The sequence below is a fragment of the Pseudophryne corroboree genome, chromosome 6 (assembly GCF_028390025.1).
Source record: "Pseudophryne corroboree isolate aPseCor3 chromosome 6, aPseCor3.hap2, whole genome shotgun sequence".
NCBI lineage: Eukaryota > Metazoa > Chordata > Amphibia > Anura > Myobatrachidae > Pseudophryne > Pseudophryne corroboree.
The window spans coordinates 154056526-154084336 of NC_086449.1; the positions used below are offsets into that span (position 1 = coordinate 154056526).

At 43.7% G+C, this 27811-nt stretch overlaps 1 protein-coding gene and 1 long non-coding RNA gene across 3 annotated transcripts in view; one reads left to right on the forward strand and one right to left on the reverse strand.

Moving 5' to 3' along the window:
- Window positions 1–14317, forward strand: part of LOC134935072 (uncharacterized) — a 112252-nt gene extending 97935 nt beyond the window's left edge. The window contains exon 3 of the long non-coding RNA XR_010179877.1: window positions 13712–14317. This is a non-coding gene — a long non-coding RNA (uncharacterized LOC134935072). The remainder of the gene's footprint in view (window positions 1–13711) is intronic.
- The window catches only part of LRRTM4 (leucine rich repeat transmembrane neuronal 4), an 871250-nt gene extending 850384 nt beyond the window's left edge, over window positions 1–20866 (reverse strand). For both annotated transcript variants that reach the window (XM_063932048.1, XM_063932049.1), the window contains exons 1-2: window positions 20261–20866; window positions 16728–18274 (exon numbers count right to left, since the gene is read on the reverse strand). In XM_063932048.1, the coding sequence (XP_063788118.1) occupies window positions 16728–18274; window positions 20261–20264 (1551 nt within the window). In that variant the 5' untranslated portion in view covers window positions 20265–20866. The remainder of the gene's footprint in view (window positions 1–16727; window positions 18275–20260) is intronic.
- Window positions 20867–27811: the final 6945 nt, after the last annotated feature.

Genomic DNA, 27811 nt, shown 5'->3' on the forward strand with positions numbered 1-27811 from the left:
CAACCTCATTAACGATGTTACTATGTCACTAACTATGTTAACTATGTAATGCAGTGGTAGGGGCCCCAGCGACTATAGAGGCTTGGCTAACCATTAGAGAGTGCATTGTCTGGGCCCCAAATCCCCAAATTAATATATATAGTAAATACTGCTGGTGCATGATAATGTATCAGATTAATAACAGCAATGCACTGTAGAAAATCCACCATATTCCTGTGCAGTATAATGTAACATACTGTGTATACAGAATAAATAAATATATATATTTATAAATATATAATAAGTATTTCAAGTGCACAGTCTAGAGTTTTATCCGTAGAGAAGGAGGTGGGCCAGTCCGACCCTGCATACAACTCTAAGCAATATTTAGACATTTGAATGGGTAGGGACATCCACTGTACAGTACTGATAATAAATGGTTTGTTATAATAATGTATTTCAATAACACTTCTGAATACTGTTTAATAAATGTATTCAACATCCTGTATCTTATCATTCTTACTACGGGTCTGGGACTGAGGGTCGACAGCACAAATGTCGACACACCTTAGGTCGACGCCAATTGGTCAACACACCTTAGGTCGACATGGACAAAAGGTCGACATTGACAAAAGGTCGACAGGAACAAGGTCGACATGTAAAAAGGTCGACATGAGTTTTTTATGTTTTTTTGGTGTCGTTTTCTTCGTTGAGTGACCGGGAACCCCAATTAGTGCACCGCTTCGCTCGCCATGCTTCGGGCATGGTGCCTTCGCTCCGCTACCGCTTCGCTCGGCACACTTTACCGTTCCAATCGTAGTCCACGTGGATCGTTAAGTATGAAAAGGTTCAAAAAAAGAAAAAAATCGTGAAAAACTCATGTCGACCTTTTTCCATGTCGACCTTGTTCCTGTCGACCTTTTGTCCATGTCGACCTAAGGTGTTTCGACCAATTGGCGTCGACCTAAGGTGTGTCGACCTTTGTGCTGTCGACCTGGAGTCCGGATACCCTTACTACTAGCTACAAAGAAAGACTAGGCCAGATGCATTGCTGTGTAGCAATGGTAGCAGAGAGTGTTAAGGGTAGAGCACAGTCAATTGTCTGCAGAAGACTGGACGCTATCAAGGGACAGTTGTCTGTTTAAACTTCGGGGGCTCTTAAGCAGCATTAAGTGAAAGATAGCTCTAAATGTAAAGGGACAATAATCTTCTATATAAGGTCACTGCACTCCCTGCAAGATAGGATATTATTATGGAATACACTTGTTATGGATTTCAGTCATTATCAATACTTAAAGGGCATTTAAGTGGATGGTATTACACAGTGATAATGGCTGTGGCACTTTAGTGTAAAAACCCCAATGCTGTTATGTATTCCAGCCTTGTAATGGGATTTCTGCTTGATTATCTGCTATTACACAGCTTTATGTTAACCTCTTTTGCGCAGTGACAACACTCATTGCAGCATACAGTAATCTCCTGGACGTAGAAGAGTTAACATTTCCACGGAGCTCCTCTCTAGAAGTTACAAGACAGGTCTAATGGTTCTCGCTGTAATACTTTTAAATTTGTAAATGTTTCATTAATATTCATCAAGTGTGTTCGTCACTGGCACTGCCCGTTTTCTCCATGGCAACTACCCCAGACTTTTTATTCTTCGCCAGTGACCTGTTGACTATTAGAAGCTAAGTATGGATGCAACACTATATTTCCCATATTGCCAGTCCGCACTGTGGCTAGTGAATAAAGGAATTGGCACTGAAACACGATCACCTGCAGTGCCTTCTGCAATCCACTGTATTTTCCCATTGAAAGCTAAAAGACACTCTTTAACTCTTGTGTTCACATTACAATGCTCTGGCATTCTCTAATACAAAGCTATGGAGAGATGGCAGATTGTGGACTACACTGTATACCACTGGAGCAAGCATGTCTAGAGTTATTGAGAACATGAATTATGATCCACCCTTTGGCTGTCACTTATAGCTCCTTGCTTCCTCTCATCCTTTAGAGACACTGCATGACCGGGCAGCAGTACAACTTCACTCTCATGCTCTACATCCCAACATTTAGGGGAAGATGTATTAAATCTTTGAGAGAGATAAAGTGGAAGGAGAGAAAGCACTAACTTATCAGCTTCTAAACGTCATTTTTCAAACACAGCCTGTAACATGGCAGTTAGGAGCTGATTGGTACTTTGTCTCCCTCCACTTTATCTCTCTCCAATACTTACTACATAGACCCCAAAGTGGAGAGAGACAGAGGACCAATCAATCAGCTTTTACAATAACTGTCATTTTTCAAACACAGCCTGTTACATGCCAGTTAGGAGTTAGGCTATTACTTTATCTTTCTCCACTTTATCACTCTGAAGGCTTAGTACATCTGCCCCTTAGAAGTGAAATGATCGGGACCAAGGGAATGCTCATGAGATGAGGGAGTGTTCAGGTTACAGGGGTAGCTGCAGAACTAGCGCCGGTGCAGCCGGTGCATTGCAATGAGAGGGCCCATAGCCGGTGGAATTACAATGAGTCACAATGACTGATTGTATGCTGCCACCAGCCGCTGCACCACCCGCTGCCTGTCTCCCCGTAACTCAGAACATAGTAAACAACATTGATGTTCTGCAGTCCGGGCACGGCTGGTCAGTGCTCAGCGCCAAATGTGTAAGGGAAGAGAGGAGCAGGAGGAGAAGAGCCTCAGCCAGCAATTTCCATGCACAGCTGCCACCTGGTATCCGGAGGGGATGAAGAAGGGCCCCCGGCCCAACACATTTACTGCCTCCTCCTCTCCACTCTCCCCGATTCTCTGGGACTTCCTACATCTGTCTGCCAGTGACTGTCTGCCTGCTCTCTGAGGAAGTCCTGCAGCTCTCATTTGCCACCCTTGCTGGGGATCTGTGCGTGGAGTGGATCAACCGTCCTCCACCTGCTGCTGCTCTACCATAGGCCCAGGTAAGTAAATTGCAATATATAATATATTTGTCACCCTCTGCCTCTACCTTTCTGTTTCTCCCTATGACCCTCTCCCCGTCACCCTCTTCCTCTCCCCATCACCCTCTTGCTCTGCCCATCACCCTCTTTCTCTTTCAGTCACACTATTCCTCTGTCACCCTCTTCCATTGCCTGTCTTCCTCTCCCCATCACCCTCTTCCTCTCTCTACCACCCTCCCCCAGTCACTCACCATCTTCCTCTCTTCATCAACCTCTTCCCATCACCTTCTTCCTCTGGCCATCATCATTTTCCTCTCACCGTCACCCTCTGCCTCTCCCCATCACGCTCTTCCTCTCCACATCAAGTCTTTGACTGTCACCATCACCCTCTTCCTCTCTCCATCACCCTCTTCCCTTCTTTGTCACCCTTACCCTCTCGCCGTCTCTTTCTTCCTCTCTCCATCACTCACTTCTTCTGCCAATCACTATTTTCGCGTCATCCTCTTTCTCTCTCTGTCACCCTCTTCTTCTCTCTGTCACCGCAATTCTTTGCCTGTCTTCCTCTCCCATCACCCTCTTCCTCTCTCCATCACCATCTTCCTGTCACCCTCTTTCGTTCTCCATCCCCATGTTGCTCTCTCCGTCACCCTCTGCGAGTCTTTCTCACCCCACGCCTTCTTCCTCTGCCCATCACCCTTTTCCTCTCCTCATCACACAGTGCCTCTCCCCATCACCCTCTTCCTCTCCACGTGAACCCTCTGCCCATCACCTTTACTCTTTTAATCTGCCAATTACCCTCTTCCTCTCTCCTCGTCACCCTGTGACTCTCCCCATCACCCTCTTTCTCTAACCGTTAACACTCTGCCCATAACCCTCACCCTTTTCCTCTCTCTCTGTCACCCTCAATTCTCTTCCCGTCACCCTCTTCCTCTCCCCATCACCTTCTTACTCTCTCCATCACCCTATACCTCTCTCTGTCACCTTCTTCCTCTCTTCATCACCTTCTTCCTCTCTCTGACTCCCTCTGCCTCTCTCTGTCACCCTCATCATATGCCTGTCTTCCTCTCCCTGTCACCCTTTTCCTCTCACCATCACCCTCTTCTTCTGCCCGTCACCATATTAAGGGCCACATGGGCCTGGAGCTGAAATTGTTCAAGGGCCTAATGTGAGATGCGGATCAGAGTGGGTGTGAGTGGGACTACAGCCACGTAGGTGTGTACACCTCCTACACTATCAGCTCCACTGTTTCCCTAAGTACATAAAAATTCAAAAACTGCATATATTTCTGAGAAAACTAGAAACAATATTTTAATACTTATGATTTATGGCTGACTGTGTGGCCATTCATCATCATTATGATGGGCCTATTTTTATGTGGACGCCAGGAGCTGTAGCCCTGTAGTGATGAGCCCTACCCATCACTCTCATCCTTTTCCTCACTCTGTCACCCTCTGCCTCTCCCTGTAACCCTCTACCTTCCCCTGTAACCCACTGCCTTGTGGCATATTATGAATTTGGAGGGGTGCGACCCACCACTCACAAGTTCTGCCACTGTACAAGGGGCAGATCCAAGTCATATTGCTGATGTGCCTAGCACTCTTGAAGTGCTATGCAGCCCCCCTACTGCAATAGGATACAAATGAATGCCTTGTGTCCTCCAGTGGGATAGTGCAGACATGCAGTCCCTGCTCATTTTGCATGCTGGAAGTATCACGGCCATAGCAAACAATTGCTTTATGCCTCTTTTATTTGAGTCCAGTTTCAGACCATGATGCACATGGGAGCCGATTCAGACCTAATCGCTGTTGTGAATTTTCGCACAGTGGGCGATCAGGTCTGAACTACGCATGCGTATGCACCGCAATGGGTGTGCGCAACGGTCCACAGTGGTGGGGAGCGCCAGGCAGCGATAAATATCATCGCACTGGCGAATGCAAGGAGATTGACAAGAAGAGGGCGTTTGTGGGTGACAACTGACCGTTTTTGAGGAGAGTCAGGAGAAACGCAGGAGGGACCAGGCGTTTGGAGGGAGGGTTTCTGACGTCAGCTCCAGCCCCGATCATCGCACTGGAAGAGTAAGTCCTGGGCTGCGCAGAGACTGCACAAAATGAGTTTGTGCAGTCACTCCAACACATCGGAATGCACACATACACAGCGAATTCCCCCTCCCCCTGTAGGCGGCGACTACCTGATCACAGGGATGCAAAAAACGCACCATAGTGTAACTTTTAAAGACTTGGGAAACTTTTGAAGAATTTGATAACTCATAAATGGAAAGGGCTACAGGGCAAGTGCTTTTATACACATATGAGAAATCCAAGGTGGCTTCTAATATGTGCAGTTACAGTATCTAAAGTAAGGGGAGATTTTTACTTATAATCTGGATATCTGATTGAGGGGATGTTTTATGAGAGGAACGGACCGTGTGCAGCCTACTTGCACACCCAAATATGCAGAGTAGACTCTGGCAATGTGGAACATCTTACTAAGCATGCCCATAACATACAGTATCTCCAGGAAAAAGGAGTCATTGCCATCTACAGATGGAGCCATGTTCATCTTGGCTTCTTTGCTGCGCCTAGGCACACCAAGGTTTATTAGCATAAGCCTTTCATCTATTGTTCTCAGGTGCAATACAATACAGAGAGAACAATACAGCAGGGGATTAAGTCCGATTGCCCTGGCTCAGTTAATCCTATTAAAGGCCAATGGCTTCATCTGTAAATGCTGATTTCTTAATTGAGCCTGCGCATATATCTGGGAACATGGGGTCTGCACCACTGTCCTGGAGATTTCTTCAGTGGTGGTCACAAGGTAAGTATATTCAGTGGGTTCAGGGTGTGCGGTGAGTGCACTGCACATCTAGATACACCAGTCATCTGATTGGTTGGCATGGATTACAGGACAATATTTCTCTTTGTACCATGTTAAATAACTTCCGTTAAGGAACATCTAAGAAAAGCAGTGCAGAGAAAAAAAGATGGCACTATTAATCAATTGCTATTACATTGTCTAAACCTAAGATGGCGCTAGTAGTCAATTGCTATTACATTGTCTAAACCTAAGATGGCGCTAGTAGTCAATTGCTATTACATTGTCTAAACCTTAGATGGTGCTAGTAGTCAATTGCTATTACATTGTCTAAACCTAAGATGGCGCTAGTAGTCAATTGCTATTACATTGTCTAAACCTTAGATGGTGCTAGTAGTCAGTTGTTTTTACATTTTCTAAACCTGCACAAAGTCATAAACTAATTTTCGCAGACAACATTTTATCATTTGCATCAGTTTTCATAGATGTCCTCCTGTTGTTTCTTATACTACGGAGGACACTATTTCATATTTGTTCTTACAAGTGCAATTTACTGTATATCAAATCTCAACAACTGCAACAGAAAGCCTCTAGCTGAGATGGATAGACCAGCGTGTAGTAATAGTTCCTGAATTTATTCTCAGATAGAAACACGTTGTTTAGCCTGTTGCTAGCAGAAGGCTCATTTAAATTTAAAATTCTTTGCGCAAAAATGTTGGCATGAGGTCTCCCCCTTGCAGGAGCAGTCTAATAATAGCTGTGTCGTCATCTCCACCTGGTGTTTGAACTGGTTTCCCAGTTACATGTGGTGTTACATATGGTATATACTGTACTTTGAGCACGAGAACAGTATAACAAATGACAGCTATTGTTTTTTGAAGACAGAAAATTAGTTCTTGCAACTGCGACAATCATTACTTTTATGAGCAACTAATTTGTTTTTAAGTTGCATTTCACATTTTTTTTGAAACTTCTGAGGTATGATTCTATCCAATAAATATAATAAATTATTAATGTGACAGTAAAAATAGACCACCCTGCTAAAACTTGTAATTACTGTGAGCAACATTGGGATAATATATATATATATATATATATATATATATATTGACTGTATTTCTGCCAATGAGCTCAAAATGCGTATACAGTACTACTCACTTTTTTAAATGTATACTATATACTGTACCATTATATAATATAATACAAATACAAATGCTGCTTGTTATTAGATATTTAAAAATTTGTCAGATAAAATCAGTTAAGTGCCTCCACTGAATGTGCAGAGTGAATGCAGCCATTTTGTAACTAGAGAGAGCGTAATTTTCCCATGAACCATTCTGTGAAATATTCACCTAATTCCATGTATATCTGGGGCTCTAGTCTGAACTACGGGGCATTTGTCACAGGACCCGAGGTAGCCAGAGATGCGGGATGCCAGACCTTCTTGGACGTTTTTAAAGCCACAATAACTTACAAGGCAAAACCATGCCTTGTAAATGAGTGCCCCTTTAAAAAACTGCTGGCATCTCGCACTTCCGACAAACTCGGACCCAATTACATCTGCCCCTACACGTCCAGTCATGGAATGCTCTGGTTGCTTAATTTTTATGTTCTCAATATTGCCTCCATCCCAAAATGTCTCCATTGTGTGTAAACAACTGTTATATACATTCATATTACATAGTTTATTTCTTAACTTTCCACTTTATACAAGGTTAGTGCAGGGTTTGAAATGAGTAGATAAGTAACATCATTGGGCTGCCAGTGACCACTCTCTCTCTCTACGGCACACTGAACCACTAGAAACTAAGGCCCATAGTTATCAAGCTTTGAAGAGTGATAAATTGCGCGGTGATAAAGTACCAACCAATCAGCTCCTTTCATTTTTCAAACACAGCCTGTAACATGGCAGTTAGGAGTTGGTTGGTTGGTTCTTTATCACTGTGCAATTTATTACTCTCCAAGACTTGATAAATCTTTGCCTAAGCTATATATGGCTACACCAAGAAGTAAGTGGTTCAACTGTGCCATTAAGGACTAAACAATATACAGTATGACTACAGTGGCCCACTAGGGACTGAGCAATGTATAGGCATATTAGGCCACCAAGGAATTGCCAAAACATAGTAATAAATAATATAATCCACCAAAAAATGAACACTGTTCATTGGCCCACCAGGGACTGGGCTCTATAGACAGGCTTGGACTGGCCCACAGGAGTACAGGGGAAACCACCGGTGGGCGCCCCTGCCCGGGCCCCACCTCCTGCTCCAAGGATCAGGTTCCAGTCTGTGCACTTGAATTATACATTATACATTATTATACACGTTATACTGGACTATGGTGTATTTTCTACAGTGCATTGCTGTTATTAATATGTTAATAATCTGCCACATTATCATTGATGCAGCAGATGAATTTACTGTATATATTTATGAGGGGCACGGAAGTTGCACTCTCTAATGGTTAGTCAAACCAATGAGGTGGCAGGCCACACCCCCTCTGCAGACTGGCCATACCCCTAACATAGGCCCTACCACTGCATTCCCCCGGTGGGCCCTACCTGCCCCAGTCCAACACTGTCTATATAGATGTAACACTGGGCCACCAGTGACAAGGCACTGTATGACAGTGGACTCTAAAGGGAACTCCAAAGCAGTTAGGTTCTATATGAAATATAGAGGATCAGGGAATGATCATCATTTGTGCACCTAATCCTGTATGTATAAACAGCACACCCCAACTAGTCTGTGGCACACTCATTCCCCTTCAGGCACATTACCCTCATGTCAGCAGGATTCATATAACATAACCTTAACTAAATCTATCTTTTAATGGGCACTGACCACATGTCTTACTGTATGTGATCATTGTGAGCATATTTCTATATATTTAATGGTTATGTTTATTGTGATATTCTTGTGCTCATTCAACAGGAATGCATGTCTAGATGAGTTTAGTCATGGCATTCACTGTGTGGTATAAACATGTGATTTATACTAGTATAGACAGTAACACAGTGGCTTGTTTGGAATAGAGAGGGCTAATGTTACAACCTGCCCTCTCATGGTGATGTCATCCCTTACCTGCTACCACGGTAACCTGCTCTATATACTGAGTATCACATACTGGGGGATGAGATGTATCAAACCTTGGAGAAAGATAAAGTGGAGAGAGATAAAGTACCAGCCAATCAAGCACCACATATAACATGGCTGTTATGAGCTGATTGGTACTTTATCTCTCTCCACTGCATCAGTCTCTGAGGCTTAGTACATCTTACTTACCTTACTTTCTCTCTACTTTATCTCTCTCCAAAGCTTTGAAAAAGTCCCCACACACAAAGTGCATTTAATGAACATTATACCTGATACAGTAATACAAAATACTGAGACTCTGTATATTGCCCGTGTACATCCTGTTACCAGTAGTTATATTTTATAGCTACAGTATACAATTTTTTATCAAGCTCTTTATTTTCTCTTGGTACAGCATGTCCCACCTAAGGCTACCTGTAGCTGCAACAAAAGTACAGGATTAAAAAAAAATAGCATCTGGGTTGTTTTTTTTACTCTACGGAGAAGAACGAAAAGTTTACTATAGCCATCTACTGTATTCTGGACACATCATATTGTCTTATTTGGTTTAACAGATTTACACAGGCTTTATCCTCCACTGCTTTTAGGGCTGCTTGTTAAGTGTGTTGGCAAGAGGAGTTTTAAATGGGGGGTGAGCAGCATTTGGTGGTGAGTAGCTTGCATTAAATTATATTCTAACCTCTATGTCATTGCACACCTCTTTCCCCATTCATATTTCTCCTGATGACCTCTGTCAAAAGTACTGTGTCAAAAACTAAAACCCAGGAAAAACAGGGGGGTCTGCAACCACTTAAATCACCAAATACACATTGCCGAGTTGGATGTCAACCATTTACGTAGCATAAAATACTCGCATAAAATACTGGGCGCATTCCCACAAATAAAGGTGCATAATCACACCAATAAGCCTAGTTCCTTGCATCTACCAGAGGCAGAACTCTGGGAGGCAACGGAGTCATCTGCCGCCGGGCTCCTGCTCTGAAGGGGGGCACCTCTCCTCCCATTCTGTGACACAATTGAATTAAGTTAATTGATAGCTGTCGCTGTCTTTTCAGTGGTCAACTTCCTCACTGGTCCCTGCACCTTACAAATCACATCCTCTTTATTATACTGAATATACACATTTTACAAGTATCACACCCAGGATTAGAAAGCACACCCTATTACACTGGAAGCAGACACCTTACTGATAAAGCGGTTTGCTCCTGTATAGGAAATATGAGAATTTTAACTATATACTTCTCTGACAATTACACGTAACTTCATATAGTTAGAATTCTCATGCTTCCTGTACAGGAGCAAATAACGCCATCAGTAAAGTGTCTGCTGTCAGTGTAACAGATCATGGGTTATAATCCTACAGTATATAATTTTTTTTCAGAACACTCCACATACACACACACACACACACACACACACACACACACACACACACGCACACACACACACACACACACATATATTTATCTTAATATAGGAAATAGGGGGGCACCAATATTTATCTTGCCTCCGGGCAACTGTGACGAACTTACGCCACTGGCATCTACAGCATACTTGCACATGCAAATCACTGGAGAGGCAGGATGGGGAGCATATGGATGGACTAATGGAGACTTAGTATAGAGTAAGTGCGTGATCATATAATTATAACAAACGGAGGCAGGGGTATAGATAGCCATGAGGGCATCCGCTTCCTACCTTGCTTGTGGGAAGTGTGTCCCTCCTCCTCCCCGGTGGTGCCATCTTCCCAGTGATACTTGGGAAGATGCAGAGCCAGCCCTAGGCATAGGCAAACTAGACAATTGCCTAGGGCATTTGGAATGCCTAGAGACATGCATTACAAGTCTAGAGCAGCTCAGCTTGACAGCAGGCAATGGCGGTATGTGGGAGACCTGATGAGCACCTCTTGTGTGAGCACAGACCAGGGAGGAAATGTCGGCTCTGAGATCTGTACCGTTGACCCTACAGCATACCTTTGCAATGAGCACATAGTGGGTCGAGGCTGTTTGCGGCACCTTGACCACATGCCCAGAATTGGGAGGCCAGCGGATATCAACGCAAGCAGAACTAGTGGCAGTACTAGGGGGCACCAGCCAAAATCAAATTGGTTAGGGCTGGCTCTGGGAAGATGGTGCATGTGCACTAGAGAGCAAAGACAGTGCCAGTGTCTTTGCTTTCAATGTGCAAGTTCTGTCTTCCTGAAAATACTACTGAAAGATGGTGTCCCCCCCCCACTGTAATTAGTACCCGCTCACCCCCACTCTCTGCGCCACTGAACAGAGGCCAGCCCCCAGACCTTGTCAATTGTGGGTGCCTGAGGGCTCATGCAAACTGACACTAGTGATGATGATGAAGATGGTAACCAGTACTAGCTAGATGCTTCTGATTAGCTGATTGCAAATTTACCTCTGAAGCTGATTGGTCTTTAATGAATGTACATGGGTTATTGGATTTTATGAGCGTATTTTAAGACTATTGTCTTTGCTATCTTCATCTTCATTCTGGAGACACAGTTTTAGAACTGTGGTTTATCAAACCTAATTGCAATTCTTTTTTTTTTTGCTAATCACCTGGTTATATGTATGCCTTCAATACTGTATATTGGTGCTTGCATGCCTAACATTAATCCGCTGCAGAAGTGATGTGTGAGAATCAGCATACAGTATGGCAATAAAAACACTATTTTCATGTGCGCATTTTTTCAGCAAATTATGAACATGCATCCATCACAGCATCAGATGCCGAGGCGGTTTATTTATGGAATGGACTGATCTATCAGTCATTTAGACCTGTCATTACAGGTCACTTGTATTCTGACCCCAGGCACACTTTAACCAGTTTAGCTTTAAAAATGTTAAGTGATATATAAATAAGCAATTACTTCTGCTTTTCTTAGATGTGATTTAATCACGTTTTTTTCAATAACACTAATTACTAATGTACATAAACAACAACTGCTTAGTTATATGCATCATTTGAGGACTGCAGGCAAACATAATGGAGACTATTGGCAGTTTTTGTCTTTAGTTTTACAAATATTGCTATACTTATTTTAGCAAATACTAAAACAATATAATACAGCAGCAAATACTAAGGATCCTCTTCAAAAGGGGTGTGGCATAGGGTAGATGGGCGTGGCCTTGATGAGGGGGTGTGGTATTGTGGGGCATCCCATTTTCATCACTGTGAGTGTATGCCCAGGATTCACGGGGCTGTAGAGCTGCCCCCTGAGACTCTGCCTGCACTGTCCAGCTCCTGCCACTGAAGAGAAGCTGGTGCAGCATCCGACTCCCTGTCATTGAGGAAGAATCAGCATTCTGGTGACACCCCCTGGAAGAGTGGCACCCGGGTGTGGTTTACATCCCCTGCACCCTATGGTTGCACCAGTGGAGAAAATAACAGAAACATTACTGGGAGTGGAACCCATAAGATCATCAACCAGCACACTACGCACAGACTGTAGGGGAAGTGGACTGTACTGTACCGACACAAGAATCCCGCGTGGGTGAAATCCTGACAGTTGTCATGCCGACTGACAGGGACTATTCCCACTTGTGGGTGTCCACAACACCCATAGAGTGGGAACAGAACTTGTGGCAAGCGCAGAGAGCCACCAAGCCCACTTTGCAGCGAACGCAGCGAGTCACCAAAGGGCTTTGTTGTGCTCAATCCCCCTGCCAGCAACCTAAACTCCGGGATCCCGGTGTTGGTATGGTGACGGCGGTATCCCAACCTCCGGTCACCCATACCCAACCCGACTGTAGCGTGGGCGACTCACAACCCCGGAAGTAATGTGAGCGCATTATGCACATTGCAGAGATGAGCTGATATTGGAGCCTCTGGCCTTGCATGTGAATATTCATACATGCTGCAATATTTAGCGTCTTATTACCAAGATAAGCAGTGATAATAAATTATAAGTCCCGATAATTACTAAATATGACCCTTAGGGAGGTTTCCTTGTTGCATATGATGTACAGTAGCATCATGATTTTAATAGTATTTATTCTCTATTAAAACCTATATATAATTTTGGTTTGTGTATTCCAAATTAGGGCTCGGTCAGATAGCTTCTCAGTTATGTAGCTACTGGCTACATTAAAGGACTTGTCAACGGGTGCTCTAATATCATTTTATTGCCTTGTGCGCTAAAGAGGAGACTGCAGAGAATTCAGCACAGTCTTAATGCGCTAAGCTCATTCCTCAGCCGGAATTGTACAATCAGCACAGCAGGGAGAGATGTGAGGTATAAATGAAGCTGACCTGGGAGCAGGCCCTCTGCACTGACAGCCGGACACCTTCAGACTGTACTATACTACCTTTCCGTATACCACCCAGCTCTGCTGCTCTCATACCAGAGACCACAGGACATGTAGAGCTGGATTTAGTGCTCTCTCCCAGGAGAAAAATTAGTCAAACAGTACAGGCTAATAATGGAGAGGATGACCTCAAATACAAAACCAATATGATTATAGCACAGCCTTATAATTACTGAGAAATCAATATAGTAATGAAGTTTTGGTATTAGAATCAATGCAGTCATGAAGCTTTTGTGCTGAAAAAAATAAATAAATAAATAAAAAAGACTTCATGACTGTTGATTTCTCTAAAGCGAATCATTACCAGTATAATAGATTGTGTGCTAAATGCAACAGCCTCCGGGTTGTCCAAAGTGCTGATGTTTCAGTGATTTAGCCGCAAGATTTTAAACAGCTTTTTTTTTAAAGGCAAAGCCACGTTTTGGCAACTGAAGGCTACTGCATTTTGCCCTGCATAGTTAATAGTACAATGAATGAATGCACATGGAAAACACGTCAACATTAATTACTAAAACACATTCACCAATTTGTATGTATGTATTTATATGTATTTCTTTGCTCATTTTCCTAGTACATACATGCAAACAGGAGAATACCTGCTACTCAGAGTTGCCTACTACCCCGGAATATCCGTCAGACTCTTTCCTGCATCCCTGTGTGGGCGTGGACCAGCCTCATGGATCCTCCCCACTTCCCCCCTGAAGTGGACAGTCTGAGGATTTGTGACAAAAGACATCACCATGAATTGAAACATTGTACTGCGTGTCATTGGGCCTCAGTGATACAGTTGACTGTGCCACACCCCAACACCACCCAACTGGAGCTCCTCCTTCAGTCTTTCCCAGAGGCCACAATCAAGAAGTTTCTAGGTATGCTCATAAGAGGGATAGTACTATAATGTCATATTTTCTGTCCAATATTTTTAGTCCTGATAAGGCCAAAGCATGTTACATACATGTACATTTTTCTGAAACATTGTATTTAAGGTATTTTAGGTCCAGTGGTCATATTATTGAATCTGTTTTCCTCACAGTCATCTATCTATTAAAAGGGCAAAATGTCTTATCTCAAGTAGAAGTCATCCCACTGGTGGTAATAGTCACCAGATCTCAATGGTAATAACATCCCTTCGCAAAGCATAAGTAAGCCTATTTAACAAGGATTGTAGCTCCATTATGCAAGTACCACCACAGTCCTTCTGAACAAAAGAAAATAAATAAACATATGTTTTATTCCCAGTGTGCCTCATATTTTGTTTTTAAACATTTTTATTTTTTTCAAATTATTTTTATTTATATTTATTGTTGAGAATTATTATTTTTTAATTAGTGGAACTGTGCATGGGAACCACTTGCTAGCTGGGCCAGACATGTGCATAACCCCTCAGAAAACAGGTAAGTTAACCATTAAAACTCCAGTCCAGTATCACCTTGGCAAAGAATAAATAATGGTGATAGGTGATTTTCCAGTGCAGCGATAAGCTGCACTAGAGGATTAATCCAGTCACCAAATATTAATAAATAGACTCCACTTTATTTTATAAAATCAAGGACAGTGCATATCACAATGTAACCATTGTATGAGACTAAAAGTTTAAAAGAAAAAAAGTCAAAAGTAAAATATCATCGATATAACGGTATACTAGTTGGAATATTATAATGGTTTGTTTGCAGCTGTATTACTGTAATTACTGTAAATACCAGTTGTTCATCATTAGTAAAGTATATATATATATATATATATATATATGCTCAACATGAACAGGGTGCTGTTAAAGGATGTGCCTGTAGTATACAGGCTGTATATATACACACACGCACACACACGCACACACACGCACACACATACATGTGCGCGTATCTTGGATTTAAGGGATTTTAATAAACTGAACATGTCAACATATGAATCCATTTCTATGCATAATTGACGTGGTATCAGTTTACTATTGAACCTTTGTTATGTCAGCATAGACTAATATTGTATGCCTCAGGCTGTGTTCCATATCCCATTATTGTATCCATGTCCAATACTATAGCCTGAACACTTGCATTCAAAGGAAAACAAAACACGGAAATGTTTGATCACGTTATCTTTTCTGTAAACAAGAAAGAGATGACTCCTATCACACAAGATAAGTTCAGCGTGTATAATTTGACATATTATACATCAGACAGATTTATTCAGCACTGCCAACTTTGGAACAGCAGCCAAGCAAATAACGCAGTGGACGGGCAACATATTCAGGTTGATCAGTTGGCAGAGTGTGGGATTCCAGCTTCCCAGCTGTCCTTCACCAATAGGGGGCGTTCAGTGAACTCCTTCATAGCAAGTCATTGGGGGCTCAGACTACAGTATCTACAGAGTGACAACATAGTGTCCAGCATTATCCTGTCTTTCACCCTTTCTGTACAGATTCAACAAAGATTCTACCTAATCATCTCATTTCAGCTTTAAACATACAATAAATGTAATTGCTTCTTTGTTATTATTCTCATTATTAAAATACATATTACAAAGTAAATATTCATTTGTAGATCCAAGTAACCTCAAAATTACCAGCGTTAAAATAACAAAACAAAAAAAGACAGCGTTTTGCTAAGCTGCAATTAACCCCTTCAGCAGAGAATGGGTTAAAACAGCTCAGCATCCCTGAGCAATCAGGCGTGGAATACTGAAAGGATTTTGTGTAACCTCTGCTGCCAGATGAATATCCATGGATTTATTTGTCTCTGCACCGAAAGTAAAATGTATATATTTTTTAATTCTGCTAAGCGGCAGCCAAACCGTTTTCATTTGTTTCAGTTCAATATATAGTTTAGTGTTATTGGTGCGCAATATAAACAGTTACAAAGTGAACTGATGACTGTCAATCATTCGGAAGTACTGTAAGGCAGTCTTATCTTTCCATAAGGCAAATAATATTTAATGTATCAAAATGTTAGTAAAAGTAACCATGATCTCTTTATTTTGTCCATGGAACAAGGAAACAAAAAACATAAGTTGTTATCTTTGGCTTAGCTCCTCTTGATTTCCAGACCAAAACAATAAAAAAAAATGTATGTTTTTATTTTGTGTTGCTGTTTTTTTTTCTTTGCTTTTTTTGTTTTCCTGTTTTTTATAATGTGACAAATCCTTTCATTAGTCCATAAAAACTGTGCGATAATGGCAAACAAATCACACAACAGGCACAGAATGCCCTTTTCATTAAGGGATCTCTAGGGTTTTATCCCTATCTGCCCCACTTGGCAAGCACTCTCCTGCCATTGGAAAAAAGGCTTATGCAAATCTCATCCTTCAACGAACTTCCTTCATGTCCCAGCTCCCAGGAAAAGAAGAAATACATAAAAAAATTAAAAACAACCCTCTTTTTCCTGCTGAATTCACTTAAACCAATCTTATACCAACGTCGATTAAAAAAAACAACAGTGAAAACAATGAAACGTAAAAAAATACTCAAAAGTTTTGTATCTATCAAGCCTGATAACTCATCATAGAGATTGGGAAAAACTGAGATGTCACAGATTTTTACCTCGACTTTAAACAGCAGCAAAATGTTTATCATTTTTAGCTTTTTCGTGTTTTCATACCTCACATTCCCGGGAGCCAGAGATTGTATATGTACAGGGTCCTGATCCATTAACCAATACATCCATGGGTTCCGTGTTAGAAGGTTTGTAGTCCACATAATACTCCTGTAACGGGGAGTTTATTTGTCTTTCTGACTCTCTGGCCTTTTTCCGCCTCCTCTTCATCATGGAGTTTTGCTGCAGCTGCTTCATGCTGGCTGGATAACGTTTCCACGATACATAGATGACTAATAGGATCATGGCCACAGACAGGAAGAGGGCCACACTCCCAGCTATGATTTTATGGAAAGAAACATGCTCATATTCTTGCTCAGCCATAGGAGTTTGCAGACCCGGAGAAGGGCTTGGACTGTATGAAGTTGGAGGAACGCTCTCCAACTTGTACACTGTTGGTTTAGGTATAAATTGTGGTTTTGGGGGTGCTTTGGTTGTCTGATAAGCTCTTTCAGTCACCAACACAGGGGTTTCATTGCAGATATTGTAGGTTTCCACTGCATCAATGACCTTCTCGCCTTGGATGTGCTTGGGTCCAGCACAGATCATGGTGCTCTCCTTGTTTCCCTTAAAGTTCTTAAGCCAGAAGACAAGAGGACATATTGTTTTGCTGCATTCCCACATGTTTCCAGAGAGTGTTATAGAGCTCAGAGATATCCAAGCATTTATGGTCTCCTGGGTGACATTGGTGAGTTTATTTGAATCCAGGTTGAGCTTCTGCAGATTGGGGAGACATTGGAATGTCCCAGGCTCAATGTTCTGTATGTCATTTCCTGACAAATCAAGGTTGTGCAGAGCACTCCAAGTCCAAGTTAATCCTTGGCTGATGGACCTGATCCTATTCCACTGTAAATAAAGAGAATGCAGATTGAACAGACGTGGGAAGTGAGCAAAGTTCACTTTTGAGAACTGATTGTGTTCCAGATGGAGCTCCTTCAGCTTCAGGAGGCCAGCAAAGGCATTGCGAGACAAACTCCTGAGCCGGTTGTATCCAACATCTAAAAATTCCATGTTTCGACAGTCCTGAAAAACCCGAACTGGCACTGTTTTCAATGAGTTGGAACGTAGATGTAAACTTATAAGCTTACGAAGACCCTTGAACTGCTCAGATTGGAGCGTTTGCAGCTTGTTATATGAAAGGTCCAAATTTCGCAGATTTGGGACTGGGTGGAAAGTGGCATTGGCCAGGTTGGTGATTTTGTTAGAGCTGAGAATGAGTTCCTTTAGCCGTCTGATGCCCTGGAAAGCATCCTCATCCACCAAGCTAATGTAGTTATGGTCAAGGTAAAGCCAGAGCAACTGGTTAAGGCCAGAGAATTGGTTTGATTTCAACTTTTGGATACTGTTGTAACGCAGAGACAATCCCTGGGAGCCACCTGAAATATTCTGGGGTATGTCTCTGAAAGCATGGGACTCACAGTACACAATTTTCCCATCACATCGGCAGTTCTTTGGACAAGCTTTCTGTGCCCCCACAACAATCACCACCACGAGAGCAGGCAGCAGGAGCAGCGTTAAACTCATGCCTTTCAGCTGTTTCATCAGTTGGAACCCTGCAATATTGCAAAGACACAGTGCATTGAAATCTGTGAACCATCAGAGAAGCATTGACTGAATGAGTTCTCTTAACCTCCTCCCCCAGCAAAAGCCCCTTTAGCAGTGCTGAGATTAATAGTTTTAATTAAACCTAATCAAATAAACAAAAATACAAGTCCCCCTAAGCATCTTTTACATTATGTTGGTAATATGGTCTTCCTTAAAGGAGAAAATTGGAGACCAGTTCATGATTTGATATGAGGCAGTTCCATTAAAATGGGGTCTTCAGTCTTAATTCCAGACTGCACCAACCTCATTCCTAACTAGTTTGCCACACCCCTGAAATAGGGCTTCAGAACACATAGCACAACATTTTTCTTTAACCCACATCAGAATCAGTTGATACTGTGTATATATATATATATATATATATATATATATACATACATACATATTTTAAATATGTGCCGCTAGTTTATCTCAATGGTACATACAGTATGGTGGCCATCAGTCTTGGAACTTTTCAAGCTATTTAATCAATACACATGCCTGGCAGTTCTGATGAAGCTGCACGTATGTGCATGTAATATTTGCCTGGACTGTTAGCAGTTATTGCTATGATGTTATACTGAATACAAAACCATATTAGATGGATTTGGAATGAGCTACTTGGTTCGGACTGTAACAGGAAGATGGACAATCAGGAATGAGGGGATAGGGTTAAGGCTGAATGAATTGTCCTTTTTTTCCCTGAATGCAACTCCTAGTGGCCGGAATTTAATTAAAGTGATGCAGTGTTTGCATATTGTTGCCTCTAATGAACAATCTATATGGGTAGAAAAACAGCCAGATAGATTTATTAACCCTTTCTGCTTTGTGAAAGTACATTTTCTGTTGATGCTGTTGCATGATTTTATTTTTGTTTTGTCAGCTATGTTTTAGATGAAGAGTAAGGAGTGTATCTGACCTTGCTAATTGTGCTGGTGATATCTGGAAAAGGACCAGAAATTTGGAAAGACAAATTTAATTTTTGCTTGCGGAGAGGATCAGTAAAAGGATTGCAGAGGAGAGGTTAAATATTAGCAGTGTTGCAGACTGAGAGAGATTAGACATGTGGTGACATTTTTTTTTTGAGCATGCAGTCCGGGTTATTTTAACTCTACTTTCTCCAGCCCCTGCTTTAACCCTAGTAGCAGTCATTCCTAAAACCTAGAGAGACGAATGTGGTAAGGGAAAGGGTTACAATGGTAAAAACCCAGCTGGCATTTCCTTGTTGACTGCTACTAAAGAGGCTTCTCTATGACTGTGAAATGAATGTATCAGATTCAAGAGCTGGGGCTTACTCCTTTTGCACTGTGTAGAAAGCCTGAAAAATGCCTCCCCTCTCCGGTTCTCCTACATTATGGGCAATGCACCGAGTCTGGCTCTAATCCTGTGCATGAACGGGAGCTATGCAACACACAGTACATTGTACAACTTCCGCCCCTAGCCTGTGGACAGGGGATCAAGTTTAAACAATAGATAATAGGATGGGATTAACATATTGGGTGATGATGCAGTAGAACAGTGCAAATAATAGGGGTTGCATTATCAAAGCCAGTAGATATCCAAATATTATAGTTTACTGTGAGCTAAGGATTTGTCTATCTGCTGCTACCTACAGGTGTAAAGCCCAACAAAGTGTGTGCTTACGTGGTTCTTTACCTCTACGTAGCATAGATTTGTATGCCTAAATATAAAATAGGACAGATCTACAGAGAGAGACAGTAATTACAGACTAGAGCCAGATTATCATCTACTGTAAATAGATTATAGATGTATACCTACATATATGCATATTTCTATATTGCATGTTGCATTCAATGCACACAGAATGGCATCACCTTGTGTATTCTATCTGACACGGTACTGCTGAATAGAGCAAGTGAAATGAAGCTTGCAGGCTTTACGCAGACATCTACATGAATGGTCTTTGTAAGCAGCATGCCAGAAACTTCACTTACCCATCCTCTATCTCCCTGCGATTCCCTCGTCCTTTTCTCAGGGATCGTTTCTGGAAATGTTTCCTCTTCAGCCTGTTAATTACGAAGCAGCAGTTCCTTCATGGTCCATACAGGTCTCTGTGTCAAACCATCCTCTTACCAGACTCAGCCACCCTCCCTTCAGTATATGTATATAGGAGATTTTTTTTTATTGCAAAGTTTATCTCCTTATTTTCTTCATCGGCCTCTAATGCAGAGATGAATCAGTGGAAAAGTCTCCCGTAGCTTGGAAAGGCTATTTAGATGAGAAAGGAATTCCTGGTATTTGAATGCAATTGGAAGTGAATGATACAGGATGCAGGGAAAGGTATACAACTTCTGTGCAAAATCTTCGCAATACCTAACATGACGTGCCCACCAACGACTGCCATCCTTACAGATCCATTCTCAGTCCCTACTCCTACTTGGTGCCGTGAAATGCCGCAAAACCAAATGGGGAATGTCTGTAACCCCAAGTTTAGAAGTGCCGTCCTGCTTTTTCAATATAGCTGTGAAGGTTTACACTGCTATGTAGCTGTGTTGGAAAGCAGCTGGGATTCAGAAGAATATTTTTTTCCCAGAGACTGCTGATGCTCAGGAGCTTGCCTCTGAGTTTCAGCTATAGAGCGACCCCTGCTGGAAGAAGTAGTAGAGACAGAGAAAAACCACATACAAGCCAGGCTGTCATTGCAATGCAATGCAGGCTCTTTCACTCCTTCACAAAATACAATTAACTCCCTCGTCTCTAATAGCCATTTGTGCATTTGATGAATGGATTATATGTCAGAGGTTCTAGGATCTCTGACGGATTTCAAACATGGCCTTGTTGGTATGAATGTGCTGCAGACATGGTTTATCTTGTTAAAATCTGTATAAATAATTCATGTGTGATAAACCCGATGATGAAAGAGTGTATCGGCGTGTAATACTACAGAGAAGCATGCCTCATCTCTAAGAATGACATTTTTTCCCCTGCTAAATCCATGTTTGTGTTAGCCATTTATTTAGATGCTTATGCTAGTGTGCAATGTCCTATTCCACCTTTGCTAGATCATCTCTAAGGTCAGTCCCATTTCTCTCCAACACTCTCAGAGCTCCTGGGGTCCCCATAGAGCCATAGTAACCTACTTCTTTAGGACTTATTCATTGTATGGAGCTATGGTTGCAGGTTTCTTCCTTCACTGTGATGAATGTACAGCCCAGGAGCTAAGGTGTACTAGTTCCTCCTTCCATAGCAAGTGAAGGTTCCATGTTATTTTTTTTTTCATTACAACATTAACTTCCATAAGTACAGACCAACAATGCAGCTGTATCATTTAATTGCCATGTTATATTAACCCACTTGGAGGGACGCCGCATTAATATTTGAAAGCATCAACCATACCTTCCGCAGAACAGTCATAGGTATACTGTACATTAATTATTGCTTGCGTTGAATCGGTAGCTAATAACATCACAAGCTTATCATCGCACCGCTATAGAGGATTTATGTGTTTTGTTGCTTTGTGCCTATCGCCATCTAGATTATTGAGGTTACACACATAAATGGGATAAAGCCAATTCACTAATTGCAACAATTATAGAGAGAGTGGTGTGAAAATCAGGTATTATAGTCGTCTATACTGAAAGGGAACGTGAAAGAGCACAATTGTGTTATTCTCCAACTGGGCTCACGACTCCAAAACTCACATATAGTACTGTACCGAACAAATGTCACCAATTTTACTTTTACTTTTGTTATTAGTCTGGAGGTTGCAGTAAGGAAAGCTGTAGCACTACATTACGGGCCTTATTCCGTGTGGATCACATCAGCGATGTGATAGCATACTGGCGATTTTATGCCCAGTGCGCACGCGCTGGAGCCATACTGCGCATGCACATGCAGTGAGATGTGGACTAATGCAAGCAACTCTTCCTGATTGACAGGCAAAAGTGTTTGTGGGGCAGTCAGCAGCAGCGACACAGTGTTGCGGGGGTGGTGCAGTGAAAACTGGGGTGGGTCTGGGCCGTTTTCTGATAACACGGCCGCCCTGTGCGGCTATGCAGCCAGGGGGTATCCCTAGTTCAGTGATGTATTCACAATTGAATTGCGATCGCATTGCTGGCAGGCATTTGCATGCTGGGCGGCCTTGTCCTGTGCTGGGCAGCCCCCAACATGCGATAGCAAGCAGTTGCAGTTTTGCTATTTAAGCAAAACTGCAATTGAAGCTGAATCAGGCCCTATGTCAAGTTATGCACAGCATAGATAGATACACTGTACCACTGTGCTTGCCATAGGCTACTATTCCCAACAGTAGTCCACGTGAAAAGTACATCAAGAAAATGTTGGGAAGACATGTGGAAAACCCTCAAAACATGTGTCGACCATATAAACCTGTCGACCTTTTGTGCTTGTCAACCTTAAGCACTATTGGCCTTTCGTCTGTCGACCTTTTGTACCTGTTGGCCTAATGTATGTCGACCACATGGTGTTGACCTATTGACTATCTTACTAGACAGTGTAGCTCTATCATCCAGAAACCCATTTACCTAGGATCAGTGTACCTATAGTAATCATCCTTAAAAATTGGTTACAATACACTTTTGCTGCGACTAGGGTGCTAGGCAGTGGTGCAAGTAGAAAAAAATTCTGATGGGTACTGTGTGTGCGCGCCAAAGGCAAAAAATGGGTGTAGCCACATGCCACATGGGGCATGGCCAATGAAAATGGGGGCGTGATACACATATGCCCCCACAAAGCCAGATACACACATGCCCCCATAGTGCCTGATACACATATGCCCCCACAGTGCTAGATATGCCCCCACAGTGACAAAAACACATATGCCCCACAGTGTCAGATATGCCCCCACATTGCCAGATACACATGCCCCCACATTGCCAGAAACACATATTCCCCCTTGTTGGCAGATATGCCCCCAAGTTGCCAGATATGCCCCCACATTGCCAGATACACATGGCCCTACGGTGCCAAATATGCCCTCATAGTGCCAGATATGCCCCCACAATGCCAGATATGCCCACACAGTGCTAGATATGTCCCCACAGTGCCAAATATGCCCGCATTTTGCCAGATACACATGCCCCCACAATGCTAGATATGCCCTCATACTGCCAGATATGCCCCCACAGTGCCAGATAAACATATTCGCCCACGTTGCCAGATATGCCCCCACGTTGCCAGATATGCACCCACATTGACAGATACACATGCCCCCACGGTGCCAGATATATCCCCACAGTGCCAGATATGCCCCCACAGTGCCAAATATGCCCTCATAGTGCTAGATACACATATTCCCCCACATTGTCAGATATGCCCACACGTTGCCAGATACACATGCCCCCACAGTGCTAGATACACATATTCCCCTACATTGCCAAATATGCCCCCACGTTGCAAGATATCCACCCTACATTGCCAGATATACATGCCCACACGGTGCCAGCTATGCCCTCATAGTGCCAGATATGCCCCACAGTGCCAGCTATGCCCCCAGCAGCGCAACTTACTGTTGCTGCTGCCTGGGGCCGGCACTGTCCGCTGCTGCTGTCGGGGAAGGGAGAGGAGAGCGCAGCACGCGCCTTTCCTGCCCTCAGTCAGGTCTCCTCCTGCGGCAGTGGCGGGATCCCGTAGATTAGATTCTGGCGCTGGTCCGTGAGCCAATCAGAGCTCGCGAACCGGCAGCAGCGGACCCTGATTGGCTGCTGGTCCGAGAGCTCTGATTGGCTCACGAACCGGCATTTGAGTACACGCCGCCGCTGCCGCAGTCGCCGGACTCACAGGAGATGAAACGGACTGAAGTGAGCAGGAGAGGAGGGGTGCCTGCTGCACTCTCCTCTCTCCACAGTGTCTGCAAGGTGGAGGCCCCGGCGGTACGGCGTACTGGCTGGGAATTTCTTACCGGTACGCCTTACCGCCATACTTGCAGCACTGGTGCTAGGGGTCTGTATATCAGTACATAGTATTTCAGCTCAGTCAACTCCTGCATGGTTATCGTTTCGCAAGTTCATGGTTTTACATGCCAATATTAAGCCAATCATAGCAACTAAGGGCTTGATTCTGAGTGCATGCTAAACTGATATGTATGTAGTTGGCCGATGTAGTAAGTACAGCGCATGCATCCCATTTGTTACTGCACAGGCACGCAGAATGAATTTGGAAGCAGGGAGTGTGGATTTTGGTGGGTGTTCCTGGGAGGTTATAGGGGGGTGGCTAGCCAGACAGGGGGGTGACTAGCCAGACAGAGTGGCTGGCAGATGCTGTGTCTAAAGATGCACAACCACTCGAACAGTAAGATATATGCAGACAGAGAAACTGCATCTGCCTGGTGGCTCGTGCAAGTTTCGAGGGTGTATCTAATGGTGCTTCTAAAGATGCAGAGAGATGGATTTACACCGGTGCAAGGCGCTGCAGTGCGTGTCTCAGTTTAGAAGAAATTGTCTGCGGCATTAGCAAATGTTGCTGCAGCAAAAGATACATCTTCAGGGGGAGTTCTATTCAGTGCAATGTACCACCAGACATTACTGCGGTCCCCAGCTGCACACATTTACTGCCTATTAAGGTACATAATCTTTGCTAAATTTCCCTCCTTCACCCGACCATTCTGCAGGCACATCCATCAAACTGTCTCATCCATCAAACTGAATGATATTAACAGAGTACAGTATAGGTGTGTGGCCAAAGATGTATATACATAATAACATATAATATAGTAAATGACCATAGTATTGCGTTATTTTAATATCCATCAGCATTTGTTTTATATATATTCACTTGGAGGTTTGTAAATTAAGGATTATAGTGGGTCATTCCGAGTTGTTCGCTCGTTGCCGATTTTCGCTATGCTGCGATTTGTTGCAAAATGCGCATGCGCAAGGCACGCAGGGCGCATGTGCTTAGTTATTTAACTAAAAACTTAGTAGATTTGCTGTGGATTCTGCGGCGCTTTTCAGTCGCACTGCTGATCGGTGAATGATTGACAGGAAAGGGGCGTTTCTGGGTGGTAACTGAGCGTTTTCCGGGAGTGTGCTAAAAAAACTCAGGCGTGTCAGGGAAAACGCGTGAGTGTCTGGAGAAACGGGGGAGTGGCTTGCCGAACGCAGGGCGTGTTTGTGACAATCAAACCAGGAACTAAACGGACTGAGCTGATCGCAATCTGTGAGTAGGTCTGGAGCTACTCAGAAACTGCAAAGAATTATTTAATAGCAGTTCTGCTAATCTTTCGTTCGCTATTCTGCTAAGCTAAGATACACTCCCAGAGGGCAACGGCCTAGCGTGTGCAATGCTGCTAAAAGCAGCTAGCGAGCGAACAACTCGGAATGACTCCCATAATTAAGTAAAACATAGTACTGCTTAGAAAGCTAATTACACAACAGTTCCAGTACATGGGACCCATCATTTAAATGTTACTGCATGATAATTTATTTCATTCTAGACACATTTGGACTTTTAATTAGTACATAAAGGTCATGTCCAGTGTCAATAGTTGGAGCATACAGTGCGGGTGATTCTGAGTTGTTCGCTCGCTAGCTGCTTTTAGCAACATTGCAAACGCTAAGCCGCCGCCCTCTGGGAGTGTATCTTAGCTTAGCAGAATTGCGAACGATAGATTAGCAGAATTGCGAATAGAAATTTCTTTGCAGTTTCTGAGTAGCTCCAGACTTACTCAGCCATTGCGACTAGCTCAGTCCTTTTCGTTCCTGGTTTGACGTCACAAACACACCCAGTGTTTGCCCAACCACTCCCCCGTTTCTCCAGCCATTCCTGCGTTTTGCAACTCAAACGCCTGCGTTTTTCCGCACACTCCCAGAAAACGGCCAGTTTCCGCCCAGAAACACCCACTTCCTGTCAATCACACTACAATCAGCACAGCGATGAAAAAGCTTTGTTATGCCGTGAGTAAAATACCTAACTTTTGTGTAAAATAACTAAGTGCATGTGCTCTGCGAACCTTGCGCATGCGCAGTAAGCGACTAATCGCAGTATAGCGAAAATCGGCAACGAGCCGACAACTCGGAATGACCCCCAATATACCTTACAAACATCACTAATGGGGCCTAATTCAGACCTAATTGATGTGCTGCAAATTTGCAGAGGTCTGTGATCAGATAGTCGCCACCCATAGAGAATGAAAACCCACCCCATGCAAGTGTGCAAATGCATTCATACGCTGTGCGAAAACTTCACCAGACAGCGGACATCTGCAAATCCGTTCACAACTCACCAACGAATAATTTTTCCAGTCTGTGCAGTCTGTGTGTAGCCAGTAGCGGCTCTTGCCATGGGAAAGCAGGCTTTTTGCCCGGGACGCCGCTACCCCGAGGGCGCGGCCGCCGTGGCAAGAGCTGCTACTCCTAACCCCCTCTCAACGGCTGAAGCAGGCGCCATGGGCTGTGTGGGCGCCCGCTGCAGCCGGCATCGCTGACTGACGCCAGAGGTCATAATTGACCCCTAGTGTCAGTGCGGCGCTGCCATGGGAGAGACGTCATGAAATCTCTCCCACAGAGACAGCAGCAGCAGCGGCAGCCGTCCTGAAGCAGGAACGGGGCTGGTAAGTATTGTTTTTTTGTTTATTTTTCATGTTTGCAAGTGGTGCTATTACAGGGGGCACAACTACAGGGGGCACATACTGGGGGCACTACTACAGAGGGCACTGCTACGGGGGAACAGCTACTGGGGGCAAATCAACTGGGGGCACAGCTACTGGGGGCACTACTACAGGGGACACTGCTACAGGGGGCACTGCTACTGGGGAACAGCTACTGGGGGCAAATCTAAAGGGGGCACAACTACTAGGGGCATAACTACAGGGGGCACATACTGGCTCATACTGGGGGCATTGCTACAGGGGGAACAGCTACTGGGGCAAGTAAACTGAGGGCACAGCTACTGGCTGTAAATCTACTGGGAGCAAATCTACTGGGGGCACATCTGCTGGGGGCACAGCTACTGGGGCAAATCTGCTGGGGGCACAGCTGCTGTGGGGACAGCTACTGGGGGCACAATTACAGGGGGCACAGTTACATGGGGGGCACAAGTACAGGGGAATAATTGTGGCCATGCCCCTTCCCTATGAGGAAGCCACGCCCCTATTTTTGACCATGCGCCTTCCGCATGCACCAACTCTATTTTACTGTGTGTGTGTGTGTCTGGAGGGAGGGGGGGGGGTGCCACAGGAAACTTTTGCCCTGGGCGCCACAAGATCTAAAACCGGCCCTGTGTGTAGCCCAGGACTTACCCCTACAGTGCGATAGAATCAGACTGATCGAGGCTGGAGCTGACGTCACATACCCTCCCAGAAAATGCTTGGCCACACCCCTGTTTTCCTGACACTACCAGAAGACAGCCAGTTACCACCCAAAAACGTCCTCTTCCTGTCAATCACCTTGTGTACATCTAGCGATCAAAATTTTCACACCATTCTGTCGCTGTTTGGGCTAGCGTCTGTGCATTGTGGTGCATACGCATGCGCAGTCATTCGATCATTGGTCGCTGTGCGATTACGCACAACAGTGATCAGGTCTTAATAA